At 35.6% G+C, this 14092-nt stretch overlaps 1 protein-coding gene across 1 annotated transcript in view; it reads left to right on the top strand.

Moving 5' to 3' along the window:
• TTC29 (tetratricopeptide repeat domain 29) overlaps positions 1-14092 on the top strand; it is a 227020-nt gene that overhangs the window by 89821 nt on the left and 123107 nt on the right. Inside the window, exon 8 of the mRNA XM_012660038.1 lies at positions 3552-3637. Within this exon, the coding sequence (XP_012515492.1) occupies positions 3552-3637 (86 nt within the window). The remainder of the gene's footprint in view (positions 1-3551; positions 3638-14092) is intronic.

The following is a 14092-nucleotide window of genomic DNA, read 5'->3' as shown; positions in this document are numbered from 1 at the left end:
CATGGTGAATTATTTTTTTGATGTGCTGCTGAATTCTATTTGCTAAAATTTTGTTGAGGATTTTTGCATCTATATTCCTGAGGGATATTGGTCTGTAGTTTTCTTTTTTTGTTGTCTCCTTTCCTGGCTTTGGTATCAAGGTGATATTGGCTTCGTAGAATGAGTTAGGAAGGATGCCTATTCTTATTGACATTTTTTTCTCTGTTATTTTACTACTCTCACTTTTCCTTAACTTTGTCTCTGTTAGTAATCAGGAAAAGTTCTCCTGTTTAAATACTATTTTAAAACTAATATTTGGCTATCTCAAAAATCCTTTTCTATCGTCAGCAGGGGTAGATTTCTCTTTCTATCCTCCTCCTTTTTGAGCTTCCCTCTCATAAAATTAGGTGCAAATGATAGTACTGAATCAGTCCAGGCAATTGCTAGTGCTTTAGCACAATTATACAGCACGTACAAATCACACATGGTCAACTTATAATTATCCAAGAAGTAACTTCCTGTCACAGCCTTCTGTTCCATCTTTCCCTTCCCTGTTCCCACCCTTATCCCTAGCACCCATAAACCTATAGCAGAGAAAAAGTTGGGGCCCAGCTAATTAGAAGAGTTAAAATTTCCCAGTCTGGATCACTGGCATCATCAACTCTGCTAAAGTGAGATCTTGAGGGTATAATTCTCTGCAATCAGTGAAAGAGCTAGAGAAGAAAAAAACACGGTCACTGGCATTTGCCATCCTGTTTTCTTGAAATCTTCAAAGAACCACTGCTTTAGGGGGGTAATTTAGTGAGTGGTGAGAGTGAATGCAGCATGGAAAATTGATCCTGCTGAAATTCTTCATGGTTGGAATGCAGGCTTCAGAAATCTAAGGATACTTACATCCCAAAGACTAAAACAAAGAGGGGTCTGTCAGCATTTGCATTACCCAGGAGTTAGGTGACATTCATTGGAAGCCAGCATCTTTCAAAAGTAGAAAAATGATAGTAATCTTTTTTAAAAATAAGAACCTTTAATTGTTATTGTAAATATATTAAATTTATATGTCACATTTAATGTACTAAATGTATATATTTATTATATATTTATCAAATAGTGTGATATACGTTTTGTTGAGCCACCTGTTATATCTTTATGCATTTTGCTTTTGGAAAGAATTGGGTAATTCCTGGAAGAAAAATTGTAAAATGTAACAGGAATTAGAAAGACCTTCCTTGCAAAAAGATGATAAAAAGCATCACCAGTGATTAACAAAGAAAACTGGATTTCAAAATATGCATGGGATTTTTTAACAAGAAACCAAGCTCTGTTGGTAATTCTCACCCAAGCTTTAATCAAAAGCTTTTAAATTGAACATAAGCAAAATAATAACTTCTTTTTTGAGATTATGTTATTTTGATTTTATTAATTTTATTTTTATAGGTTTAGGGCATAAAAGTATAGTTTTGTTACATAAATATATTTTGTAATGGTGAAATCTGGGCTTTTAGTGTACTCATCACCTGGACATTGTATATTGTGCCCTATAGGCAACTTTTCATCCCTCACTACCCTCCCTCCTTCCCACCTTTTGAAGTTTCCAGTGTCTACTATTCTATTCTGCATGGTCATGCATATCCATTGTTTAGCTCCCACTTATAAGTGAGAAGAGGCGGTATTTGATTTTCCATTCCTAAGTCACTTCATTTAGGATAATGGTCTCTAGTTCCATCCAGGTTGCTGCAGAGGATATTATTTCAATTTTTAAATGAGTAGTGTCCCATGATGTGTGTGTGTGTGATGTGTGTATGTGTATGTGTGTCTGTGTATGTATATCACATTTTCTTTATCCAATCATTGGTTGATGGACACTTAAGATTGATTCCGTATCTTTGCTATTGTGAATAGTGCTGCAATAAACATACAAGTGCAGGTATCTTTTTGATATAGTGATTTCTTTTCGTGTGGGAAGGTACTCAGTAGTGGGATTGCTGGATCAAAGGGTAAATCTATTTTTAGTTCTCCATTATATTTTCCTCAGAGGTTGTACTAATTTACATTCCCACAAACAGTGTATAAGCATTCTTTTCTCACTGCATCTGCACCATCATCTATTGTTTTTGACTTTTTAATAATGGCCATTCCGACTGGGATAAGATGGTATCTCATTGTGGTTTCAATTTGCATTTCTCTGATGATTAGTGATGTTGAACATTTTTTCATGTTTTTTTAGCCATTTATATGTCTTCTTTTGAGAAATTTTTGTTCATGTTGTTCGCCTACTTTTTAATGTTTTTTTTTTTTTCTTGTTGAGTTGTTTGAGTTTCTTCTAGATTTTGGATATTAGTCCTTTGTCAGATACATAGTTTGTGAGTATTTTCTCCCATTCCATAGGTTGTCTATTTACTGTTAATTATTTCTTTTGCTATGCAGGAGATTTGTAGTTTAATTAAGTTCCATTTGTTTAATTTTGTTTTTATTCCATTTGCTTTTGGGAAATAAATTCTTTGCCTAGGCCAATCTAAAAGTTTTTCCTAGCTTTTATTCTAGAGTTTTTATAGTTTCAGTCTTACATTTAAGTCTTTAATCCATTTTGAATTAATTTCTGAAATGGTGAGAGATAGGAGTCCAGTTTCATTCTTCTGCATGTGACTATCCAATTTTCCTAGCACCACTTATTGAATAGAGTGTGCTTTTCCCAGTGTATGTTTTTGTCTGCTTTGTCAAAGATCAGTTGGTTGTAGGTATGTGGCTTTATTTCTGGGTACTCTATTCTGTTCCACTGATCTATGTGTTTATTTTTATACCAGTACCATGATTTGTGGTTACTATAGCCTTGTAGTATAATTTGTTGTCAGGTAATGTGATGCCTCCAACTTTGTTCTTTTTGCTTAGTATTGTTATGGCTATTTGGGCTCTTTTTTGCCTCCATATGAATTTTAGGATTGTTTTTTCTATTTCTGTGAAAAATGGCATTGGTATTTTGATAGGAATTGCATTGAATCTGTAGATTGCTTTGGGCAATGTGGTCATTTTAACCGTATTGATTCTTCCTATCTATGGGCGTGGGATGTTTTTCCATTTGTGCCATCTACAGTTTCTTTCAAAAATAATAATTTCTTAATTTTCTAATTATCCACACTGTTAGAAACTCAGCCGAATGTCAGTGCATGTTGTTGAGTATGAGTGTTTGTACACCATTTAAGGTTGTTACCCTTTATCAGTTGTTTCACATATGTTTCACATAACTGTTACGTTATGCCGGACAACTATAGGTCTTTGCATGGTGGACTAGTATAAAAATTTTATATGAATGCCAAAATTATAATATTGGGCTGATTACATAGGGGGAAACCCTCATAATTATATTGGTGTTGTGCCTTGTGTTGAAATCTGTGGTCCAGGAAAATTACATTTACCTAAGCCTTTTTTTTCAGTGCACAACTAGGTTTTGGAGATCATTGATAAACCTGTACACTTTTTTGAAATAATAATTTTCCACTATCTTGAAAAGAATTCTGTTTGTTGTAATAAATTGATTTCTTTAATTCCATGGTAATATTTCTACATCTTCACTTTAGGAAGTGACAAAAACATGCAAGGAGAAGCTTCTTACTACTTGGGCTTAGCATACTTGGCTGCTGGAGAATATGACACAGCACTAACAGTAAGTTGAAGTAAACTTTTAATCATTTCCCTTTATAAATTTTATTATATTTATTTTATTTTTTATATGTTATAAAGCCAACAGAAATGGGTTGGGCATGACATCAATGTGCCTATTTGCAGAGACTACAGCAGAATAGCAATATGCTAGAAGCACATTAAAAACAATATGCTAGAAGCACATTAAAAACAAATGGCTTTATTGTTTATAGAAAGTGTAGTAGTATAAAGTTGATTACCATGAAATACTTTAGAATATATGAAAGTTAAATATATGGAGTAATATGACCCTCTATACACCCATATTACCAAAGAAAAGAGGAAATAGGTTTAAATGACAGCAAAATGTAAATAGTAAGAAAGATATTACAGTAATTTTGTAATCTGATTTTGGAAATTTTGCATCGAAAAGAATGTGGTTACTAAGCAATAGAGTGAGTTGTATTGACTTTTATAAGGTTTTAGTATATATGAAGTCGGGGGCAGAGGAGACAACAAAGGTAGAGAAGTAGCTTAATTCGTGATCAAATCAGTGTTTGCCTATTTTGTGACCAGGCTTTGTTTGGCCAAAAAATAATAATAACAATAAAAAACAAAAAAAATATTAAGAGCTATCTTTTCTGTATTGTAACCGAAGTCACTTTTCTTTTCTTCTTCTCTTACCACTAATATATTTGAAGTGTAGCTTCCTATTTCATTTCACATACTTCTCTTTTAATAACCCTATTTGATATATAGTATTGGCTTAATTTTTAGCTTCAAGGCTCTTATTTCCTCCTTTAGATATTAATACTGAGTAGGATTACTGTATTGGGGCTAGATATTTTTCTCTAGCACCCTTCCAACTGGTCGTCACAGAAAACTTAGGTTTTCCTAGATGACTTTCTGCTTAATATTTTTCAGTTAATGATATGCATTCAGCCAAACTTTGTTCCAGGTACTTTGGGGAACATAGAGTTCAAGATGCATGCTACCCTTTGGGAACTAATTTAATGAGAGTGACCAACTTGTAAACATAACTATCATTCAAAACATGATGAATAGGGGGTTTCTGTGTGCCAAGGGAAGAGTAGTTGGTTCCAACACTGAAGATCAGGAAGTTGCACAGAAAAGCTTTTGAGAGGCAGGATTCCTATAGGTAGAAAACACGAGAATCCAGGATGATAGAACATTAGACACATTGCACACACTCCACATGGACATATTCAGTGTGTTTGCGAAACAATGAATTTTCAGGTGAAAAATGAGATTCAGTAGGAGGTCAAGTTGGAAAATGAGGTGAAAAATAGCTCAGAGATTCTCCCTCTCTCTCTCAGTGCAAATACATGGCAAAATAAATTCAAACAAAACTATAGAGTTTACAATGGAAAATAAATCTCCCTTCCATCCCTGTACTCAGTCTCATCGTTCTTTTCTCAAAGACAAATACAATAATTCATTTCTGGCTTATCTTTCCAAAATATTCTATATATTCATAATATGTAAGTGCATATATATATATGTATCCTTTTTGTTATTTAGAAAATGGTAGCATTTTATTAATATATACACTGTTCCGCACCTTAAGTTAACTTCTCCTATACTAATACATATAGACATGTCTCATTTTTTTTTAATTTTTCCAGGTTGATTGAGGTATGATTGACAGATAAATATTGTATATATTTAAGATGTACAACATGATGTTTTGACATACATATGCATTGGGTAATGATTCATCCAGTCAAGCTAATTGACCTATCCATCACCTCACATATTTGCCCTTTTTATGTGTTTGACACCACTTAAAATCTACTCTCTTTGTAAATTTCACATATATATCACATTATTATTAACTATAGACATGCCTCATTTTAAAAGGGCTGCCTGATATCCCATTGTATAGTTGTGCCATAATAGATTTAACCATCTCTTATTGGTGGGCATTAAGGTTGTTTCCATTAATTTTTTTAATGCAAAGGATATAGCAGTGAATAGCTTTGTGAAATGTGACAAATTTATCCATAGACTAGATTCATAGAGGTGGAAATGCTGATGTATCCTGTATTCTAATGATATGGAATAGTCTAGTAATGAATGGATTGAAGAAGCAATATTTGACATCCAAGTGATGAATTTTTTGAACTGTTACTCCTTTCAGAAAAACATTGAAATTGTTTTTCTGGGAGTAAATGTGAATCTCTCACCCACAACCTATTAGCTGTGTGACCTTGGGCAAGTTCCTTAAACTCTCTGAGTCTCAATTGCCTCCTCTGCCCAGTGGGAATAATAACTATGCTTACTTTGTAGAGTCTAGTGGGTTAAATGGTGACTCCCAAAAAGGTCCACTTCCTAATCCCTGGAACCTGTGGATGCAGATGTAATTAAATTAAGAATCTTGAAATAAGCAGATCATCCTGGTTTATCTGGGTGGACTTTATATCCAAAGACAAGCACCTTTCTAAGAAAAAGGCTGAAGGAGATTTGAAACGGAAGACAAGACGACACACACACACAGAGGAAAAGACCAGTGAGACATGGACAGACATTGCAGTGGCATGGCCACAAGTCAAGGCGTGCCACAAGTCAGAAAATGGAAGAGGCAAGGAAAGATCCTCTCCTAGAGCCTTTGGAGGGACCTCAGCCCCGCTGACACCTTGATTTCAGACCTCTATCCTTCAAAGCTATGAAAGAATACATTTCTGTTATTTTAAGTCATTTAGTTTGTGGTAAATTTTATGTCAGCCCCAGGGAACTAATGCATAGGGTTATTAGAAGAGCTAATTTATGTAAAGTTTTTAAGAGTGTCTGCCTGGTATATAATAAACCTTCGATAATTATTAGCTTTTATTATTTTTGCACTAATCTAAGTCTCTGGACTGGAGTAATAATAGTGAAGATAGATGGTACTAGACAGATTCAAGATTTATGGAGGACTTGGAATAGGCTAAATATAGGACGTGAGGGAGACAGAGGTGTCAGGATAGGCCCTACGTTCCTGGCTGTGGAACTGGACGGATGCTGGTGTCACTTACTGAGGTAGGGGATGTTAAGGGCTTGGAGGGAAATGGGGAGTTCAGTTTTGGATATGTTGAATTTGAGGAGTTTTAAAGGTATCCAAGAGTTCAAGTACACAGTTAAATATGTGGGTCTGCAGCTCAAGAGGAAGTCTACAATGGAGATACTATGTGCTATGGTTAGTGTTACATGTCAACTTGATTGGGTCCTGAGATGCCCAGATAACTGGTTAAACGTTATTTCTGGGTGTGTCTGTGAAGGTGTTTCTGGAGGAGATGGGCATTTGACTTGGTGGACTGAGTAAAGCCGATGGCCCTTCCCAGTGTGGGTGGGCATCAGCCGGTCCACTGAGGGCTTGAGTAGAACAAAAAGGCAAAGGAAAGGCAAATGCAGTCTGCCAAACTGTTTGAGCAGGGACACGGATCTCCTGCTGTCAGCACTAATGGTTCTCAGGTCTTTAGACCCAGACTGAAATCTCTGCAGTTCTCAGGCCTTCAGACTATACCACTGGCTTTCCTGGGTCTCCAGCTTACAGACAGCAGATAGTGGGATTTCTCAGCCTCCATAATCATGTGAGTCGATATCTTATAATAAATGTCTTCATATACATATATATACATAAGAAATCATAGGAAACTATGAGTGAATACACTTCTGTTATTTTAAGACACTTAGTTTGTGACAATTTGTTACATCAGCCCTAGGAAACCAGTACATAGGGCGATTAGAAGAGATTTTGCATGTATCTATTAGTTCCATTTCTTAGGAGAACCTGACTAATATACCATATAAATTTGTACATTTCCTGCAAATTGAAACTGTGGAGTAGATGAGATTTCCTAGAGAGAGTTAACAGTGATGGAAGAAAAAGGCCTAGAGCCAAGCTGGATGAGGGAGGAAGGTACAAAGGAGATTCAGCAGGAGTATCCAGGAGGGTAGGAGGAAAACAGAACAGATGATTTTATATAAGCCAGGGGAACCAGGTATTTCTAAAGGACAGAAATGTGCAAACTCCTTCTGCCTCCTATCCCAGGATTTGGGCTGGAATAAGAGAGCTCTGGACAGATATTTTGGGTAGGAACTCTGCCCCCATCCCCCAGGCATGTACCTGGGTTAGAGTTAGGGTTAGTTAATTCTTGTCATTGAGTTCTTCAGCCACAATGGAGGCTTTGAGAAACCAGGAAGGTCCTATTCCAGCCCTCGGGCTCACTGCTACCATCTAGAGTAGCGTTTGGGGAAAAAACAGGGGCTTTCTTCAGAACCTACGTTTTGGCAGAATATTTGTGGCAGGATATTGTTGCCTTCTTGGACACAGCTCAGCCAGAACTGAGGACTTACAGAAGCCAAGCATGACGTTTGAACAGAGCTTTGCTGTGGTTTCCGATGTGAAGGCAATGTCTTTTCTTCTCCCTTGTGTCCTATTTTAGCCACTTTTCCTGCTTCCTTTAAGAAATAAAAGGACATTCTTTCGATTGTCATTTGAATCCCCTTTAACTTTTTTATTTCTGGACCTGGTGAGGGTTGCCATGTTGCGTAAGTGATCTATCATCTGTTTTCAAGTTACAGCATGTCTTTCTATCTGCAGTCTCTTCTCTGACAGCATTGCTTCTAGTTTACCATATGTCTATTACAAATCTATAACAGGACAGAGAGTGCCTTATTTAGTGAATATATTGAAAAAAATGCAATTATAAAATACAAATAAATAATTAATTAAATAAGTAGGATTATTTCCTGATTGATCAGAGATCTGACCAGTTATCTAATCACAAAGTAAGTATTCAGTGTATTAACCAAGAATTTTTCCTTTGAGATCCTCTTTTATCCTACTTTTCCACCCTGACAGTGTTACCAACATTATCTTCATCTGTTTTTAAGCATTGGCAGTTTTTCTGTTATAGTGTGGAGAGAGGGGTAAGAATGCCCAGAAATCAGCTTTGTCATGTTGCAGCCAGCGCGAAATGGTGTCTGGTTAGATTTAGCATTTCCCTTCTCTTTTCATATTCAGCCTGTCTTTAATTCTATGCACTGTTTTATTCTCTCACTTGTATTTTAAGTTTATGAATTGGAACACTTTCAAATTTTCATTATCTCACCTCTGAATTCAACTGCTACCACTCACAAATTTCTCCTTTCCAATAATGTTATTCACCTATTTAAGGATTTTTACATTATTGTTTTCAAAGAAACTTGGCTTAGATAAATCTGTCACAAGTAAATATTCCTAATTAATAGTTCTATTGATCTGAAATAGAAGAAATTTTGAAATTTTGCTAATATGTTTTAATTTGAAGGTTTTTATTTATTGATAAACTATTAATGCATGTGATAGAAGAATGTGCTGGCAAGCAAATATGAATAAAATTTGGTGATCTGTTCCTTGCTGATAAAGGGTTCTCTCCTGAATGACAGAATAGAGCTAAACTAAAAACAAATAGTAGATTTATTTAGGGCTAAAATACCTACTAATAAGGAAAGGGTATTTGGTGAAGAGAAATAATAGTTACACTAATAAACCCTTGCAAGAGGTCATGGAGACCCTGACATTTAAAGAGGAGAATGCTACTTGCATATGTCAGGTGCTGAGAAAAGAAATAATAATTCCCTTTGGCCATCATCAAGTTAGACCTACAAATGTTCCAAGTAGAGCAAATTCCCAACTTTAGAAGGTATCTTATGAAGTCCTAAGATTTGAAAGAGGAAAATATTTTACTAAAAAATCACATCTAAGCCATATTCCAACCATAAAGTTATTTTAAGAAAAAGGAAAGGCCTCCCTTAGCACATTGTTATTATGCATGAATTTCCTTCCTCCCTAAATACTTCATTCCACCTAATAATTCTAGAAACACCAACTTTATTTAATCTTCAGTACATTCAGTGAATTATTTGCTTTCTATTATTTAGCAACCATGTAGCCTATCAAAAATTATACTATGAAAACAAAATTCATCAGATTGATATTTCTTTTACTTTTACAGTTAGGATTCACCACACGTACTATTATTTAATTATTCCATACACAAAACAGTAGCCATCTCTGTGTTTACGTACATTTTAGCATCTTTACAATAGCTTAGAATGCTTCTAACATTAGCGTTAGCTTGTATATGTGATTGACCTGTATCTGAAGCCTCACCAGTAGCATCACAGAAAAATGCAAATAAATATAATAATATACAGTAGTCTCCCCTCATCTGAGGTTTCGCTTTCCATGATTTGTTACCTGCAGTCAAACACAGTCTGAAAATATTAAATGGAAAGTTCCAGAAATAAACAATTCATAATTTTTAAATTGAGCACTGTTTTGAGTAGCATAATGAAATCTCGTGCTGTCCTGCTCCATCCCACTTGGAATATAAATCATCCCTTTGTCCAATGTATGCGTGCTGTATACACTACCTGCTCATGACTGCATAGGAAAAAACATAGTGAATATAGGATTGAGTAATATCCACAGTTTTGGGCTCCACTGGGGGTCTTAGAACAGATTCTCCACAGATAAGGGAGAACGATTTTACTAGAAAAAATAGTTAAATTAATATTTTAGCAATTTATGATTTATTTGATATATATCTATTAACAATGGAGGATACGTATCATGTTTGTAAAATAATACATTCTTAGAGTTTCACCAAGTAATTGTAATGAAATTTTATTTATTCTTTCAACTCAGCAGATGTAAGCAAAGATAAAGCCATACTGTATTAGAAGCCAATTCTAACAAAGAATGATTTATTTGATTCATACTGTTTAGCTGACAGAAAGTTTTGGGGGAGAGAATTCTTACAATTGTTCCTACTTAGTTTCTTTCTCTATATAGTTTACCTCTTTTTTGAAAGTTATCCCATTCTTTATAGCAGTGGGCTCTTAAATTAAATGATAATCTAGCTGATATACAGATACATTGGCAGATTTCCCAGTAATATACATAAAAGAAGTTTCCTTTTTGGTAATTTTAATAAGTCAAGACACATTTTTATCTAGCACTGAAACCATTTTGCAACCCAAAATAAATCTCAGAGTTCTCCGTGGCTCAGATGTGGTATGATGACATATTAAAGGAAAAAATATCAAGCAATCTAAACTAAAAGTAATTTTAATTACTTAATTATCCCTAAAGGATAATAAAAGAGATAATCTTAACTCATACCACCATTATTTCTTAAAATCCTCTTTCCAACCTCTGTGGAAAAGAATTTGGAGATACCTCAGAGAGCTAAAAATAGAAATACCATTCGATCCAGCAATTGCACTATTAGGCATCTACCCAAAAGAGCACAAAACATTCTACAATAAAGACATCTGCACCCGAATGTTTATGGCAGCACAATTCACTATTGCAAGAATGTGGAAACAACCCAAGTGCCCGTCAATCCATGAGTAGATTATCAAAATTTGGTATATGTTCACAATGGAATATTACTCAATCATAAGAAACGACAGTGATCTAGCACCTCTTATACTTTCCTGGGTTAAACTTAAGCCCATTATCCAAAGTGGGGCACCACAAGAGCAGAAGAAGGGGATCCATTTGTACTCACCATCAAATTGGTATTAACTAATCAACACATAAATGCACATTTAAGAATAACATCTATTGGATGTAGGGGGGGGGGGAGGGGGGAGGAGGGATGAGGGGACGAGTATTTGTATACACAAGGAGTGCAATGCGCACCACCCGAAGGATGGACATATTTGAAACTCGGACTTGGGGGGGGACCAAGGGCAACATACGTAACCTAAACATCTGTACCCCCATAACATGCTGAAATAAAAGAAAAAAAAATCCTCTTTCCTTCCATTTGTCTAATTTTTCAATTATCTATCATGGGATATTCTGAAGCCTGTATCTTCATGTCACTCCCTAAACCCAAAGTTCCCTCCTGCATTCCACTCACATGTGATGATTACTCCTGCCCCTTCTCTCTCTCCTTCTGCCTCCTTTCCTCTCTCAGGTCAATAAATCTTGGCTCTTTCAGCAGGCTTATCTCTACTTCTTACAACCCCATTTCCCTCCAAAATTATAACTCTGATCTATATAATAGAACCCAGTAGGGGGAGGGTTGGTTTGGGAGAGAAAGAAAGGAATGCCAAGTAGGTTATGCTAGAATTAGCAGTCTGGGAAAGGAAACGGAAGCAAATACACTTGCATTAATCATTTTTTGCTCTCTTATACTATACTTGATGGATTCTTGAAAACTGCATGTCAGAAGAAAAAATGTAAATAAAAAATAATGAAAGAGAAGGGGAGGAAAGTAAAGTTAAAAAGCCAAGTCAAAGGAGGAATCAAGAGAAAGGCTGAGGCTCAATCTTCATTTAGATCCTTTGTGCATTAATTTCAATACTCCAACTCTAGGAATTTTTGTATATTTGCAGTATATGATAGGATAAATCTTTCTGATGGATGCCACATTGCTTAATATGTGTAGTCTGAATTGGTTTGTCTACAAAGCCATGACTCCTTTCCATCTGCATTTTCATCTTTCCCCATCATCTTTTGGCTGTATATAAATGAATGAGGATGACAGTTGGGGCCGATTTAATATGGCATCATAATATTTGGTTAGAGTTTCCTGAAGTGGATATAGATGGTCACATCTGCTACCAAATCTTGATCACAAGATGTTCGCATGAAGTAAAGGCAGTAAATTACTAGTATTTTTAAGATAAGTTACTCTCAACATGCTTTTAGAGAGGATATTTATGAACTCTTTGGAGTGAGAGGGCAATGACAGGGTTAAGATGATGGGCTTTAATATCAAACTAATCAAGGATCGAATCCCAGCTCTGCTACCACCTCACCATGTGACATTGGGCAAGTGACTGAACCTTTCTGAGCATTAGTTTCTTTATCTGTAAAGTGGGGATAATTCTACTCCCTAACTCAGCACTGCTGTGTGAGAATTAAGCAAGAAAATATATGTAGAGTTTGTGGCATAGGGCCTAACACATAGAAAGCTATAATTATGTTACCATTAGTATACATAAAAGAATTTTTTTCAAATGCTAAATGATCATACATCTACAAAATCACAATTTCTCATTTTTGCTCTAGGCCCAAGCTATCCTCAAACTAACAGTTAGCACAGGAGAAAATGTTAAATGTGTAGGTAAAGTCCACATAGTTAAACGTTTATTTGTACATATAATACATGATAAAGAGCATTTTGTGTAATATAGATCAAGTGATACATAGCAATTGTTAAGTGGTCAAATATTTGAAGCGACAGTAGGTTTTGATACATAATCTTTATAACAGAGGAAACTATGGTATAGAAAGAGCCCATGAGGCTTGGAGCTGGAAGACATGGATTTTAGTCCTGTCTGCCACATGCTAGCTGTGTGGCCTTAGGTTAGTCACTTAACTTTTTGAAAGCTCAATTTTATTGGTAAAATAAGGATCCCAATGGCAACTTCATTGTATCTTTGTGAAGATCAAATGAAAAAAAGTATGTTTATACTTTAAATTATAAATGGTTTTCAAATGTAACATGCTGTTATTACTACATGCTATGACATAATTAGCACTGGATAATGATAGCAATGATACTATAGTAGACAACATTTATTGAGTGTATATTCAAAGTGTCTGCTTTATTCTTGTTTTTCTCTTAATCGTAATTTACTAAGTTTATTACCTATGAATTACATAGTGCTTGAACTTATCTTTGGGTTGGCACATATTTTTATAATAGAAATAAGATAGAGCAACATTTTATAGAAAACTTTTTATTATTAATTTATAACTTTTCTTTGAGTAAAAGAAGGACATTTCATTTTAAAAAAGGAATTTGAATTATTTCTTTATTTAAACATCAAAGCTATTCACTACCCATTAAATAGAAGTTGTCTTTACTTGCCAATTAGAAACCTTTACCTAAAATTCATCCTTCTTTTTTTGGTTTAATGGTTTTGGTATCTGAGGGGAGCTCAGATGCTGCCAGTGAAAAAATCATGGCCGCCTCCTCTTAGAGGACGGCTGGTTATCATCACAGATAACATGCCGCCAGTCCTGCTTGCAGCCAGTTTGCCTCCTGGTCGTGCGTAGTTCATCACCAGCTCCTGAAGCATGCTGACGAGGGCTCTCCATTCAGCTTGAGACGATTCAGGTGCAAGCTCAGGGGTCTCAGCAGTCATTTTCCTGCTGTACATCAGAGTTTTCATCTGCTTTATCCTTTTGTCCCGTGGCCCACCTCGGGCATTTTCCTTCTTGGGGAATTTACAAGGAGCAGCTGCTACCAATCCCGTTTCCCCCAATTGTTGCCGCTGAGACCTCTTCCCATTAAGCATCACCCCCCCCCACACACACACACAGACACACATGCACACACAAGCACACACTTCCACCATTACACAAATAGCGCTTACTTCATTTTCATTTCGTACATTTTGGCAGGTAGAGAAATGTTCAAAATACCCAGTATCTGACAAGCAAAAGGAAGGATTTAAAAAAAAA

This window comes from Propithecus coquereli, unplaced genomic scaffold (assembly GCF_000956105.1).
Source record: "Propithecus coquereli isolate 6110/MARCELLA unplaced genomic scaffold, Pcoq_1.0 Scaffold65, whole genome shotgun sequence".
NCBI lineage: Eukaryota > Metazoa > Chordata > Mammalia > Primates > Indriidae > Propithecus > Propithecus coquereli.
The sequence above is the reverse complement of the archived record's forward strand: the minus strand, read 5'-3'. Positions and strand labels throughout refer to the sequence as shown.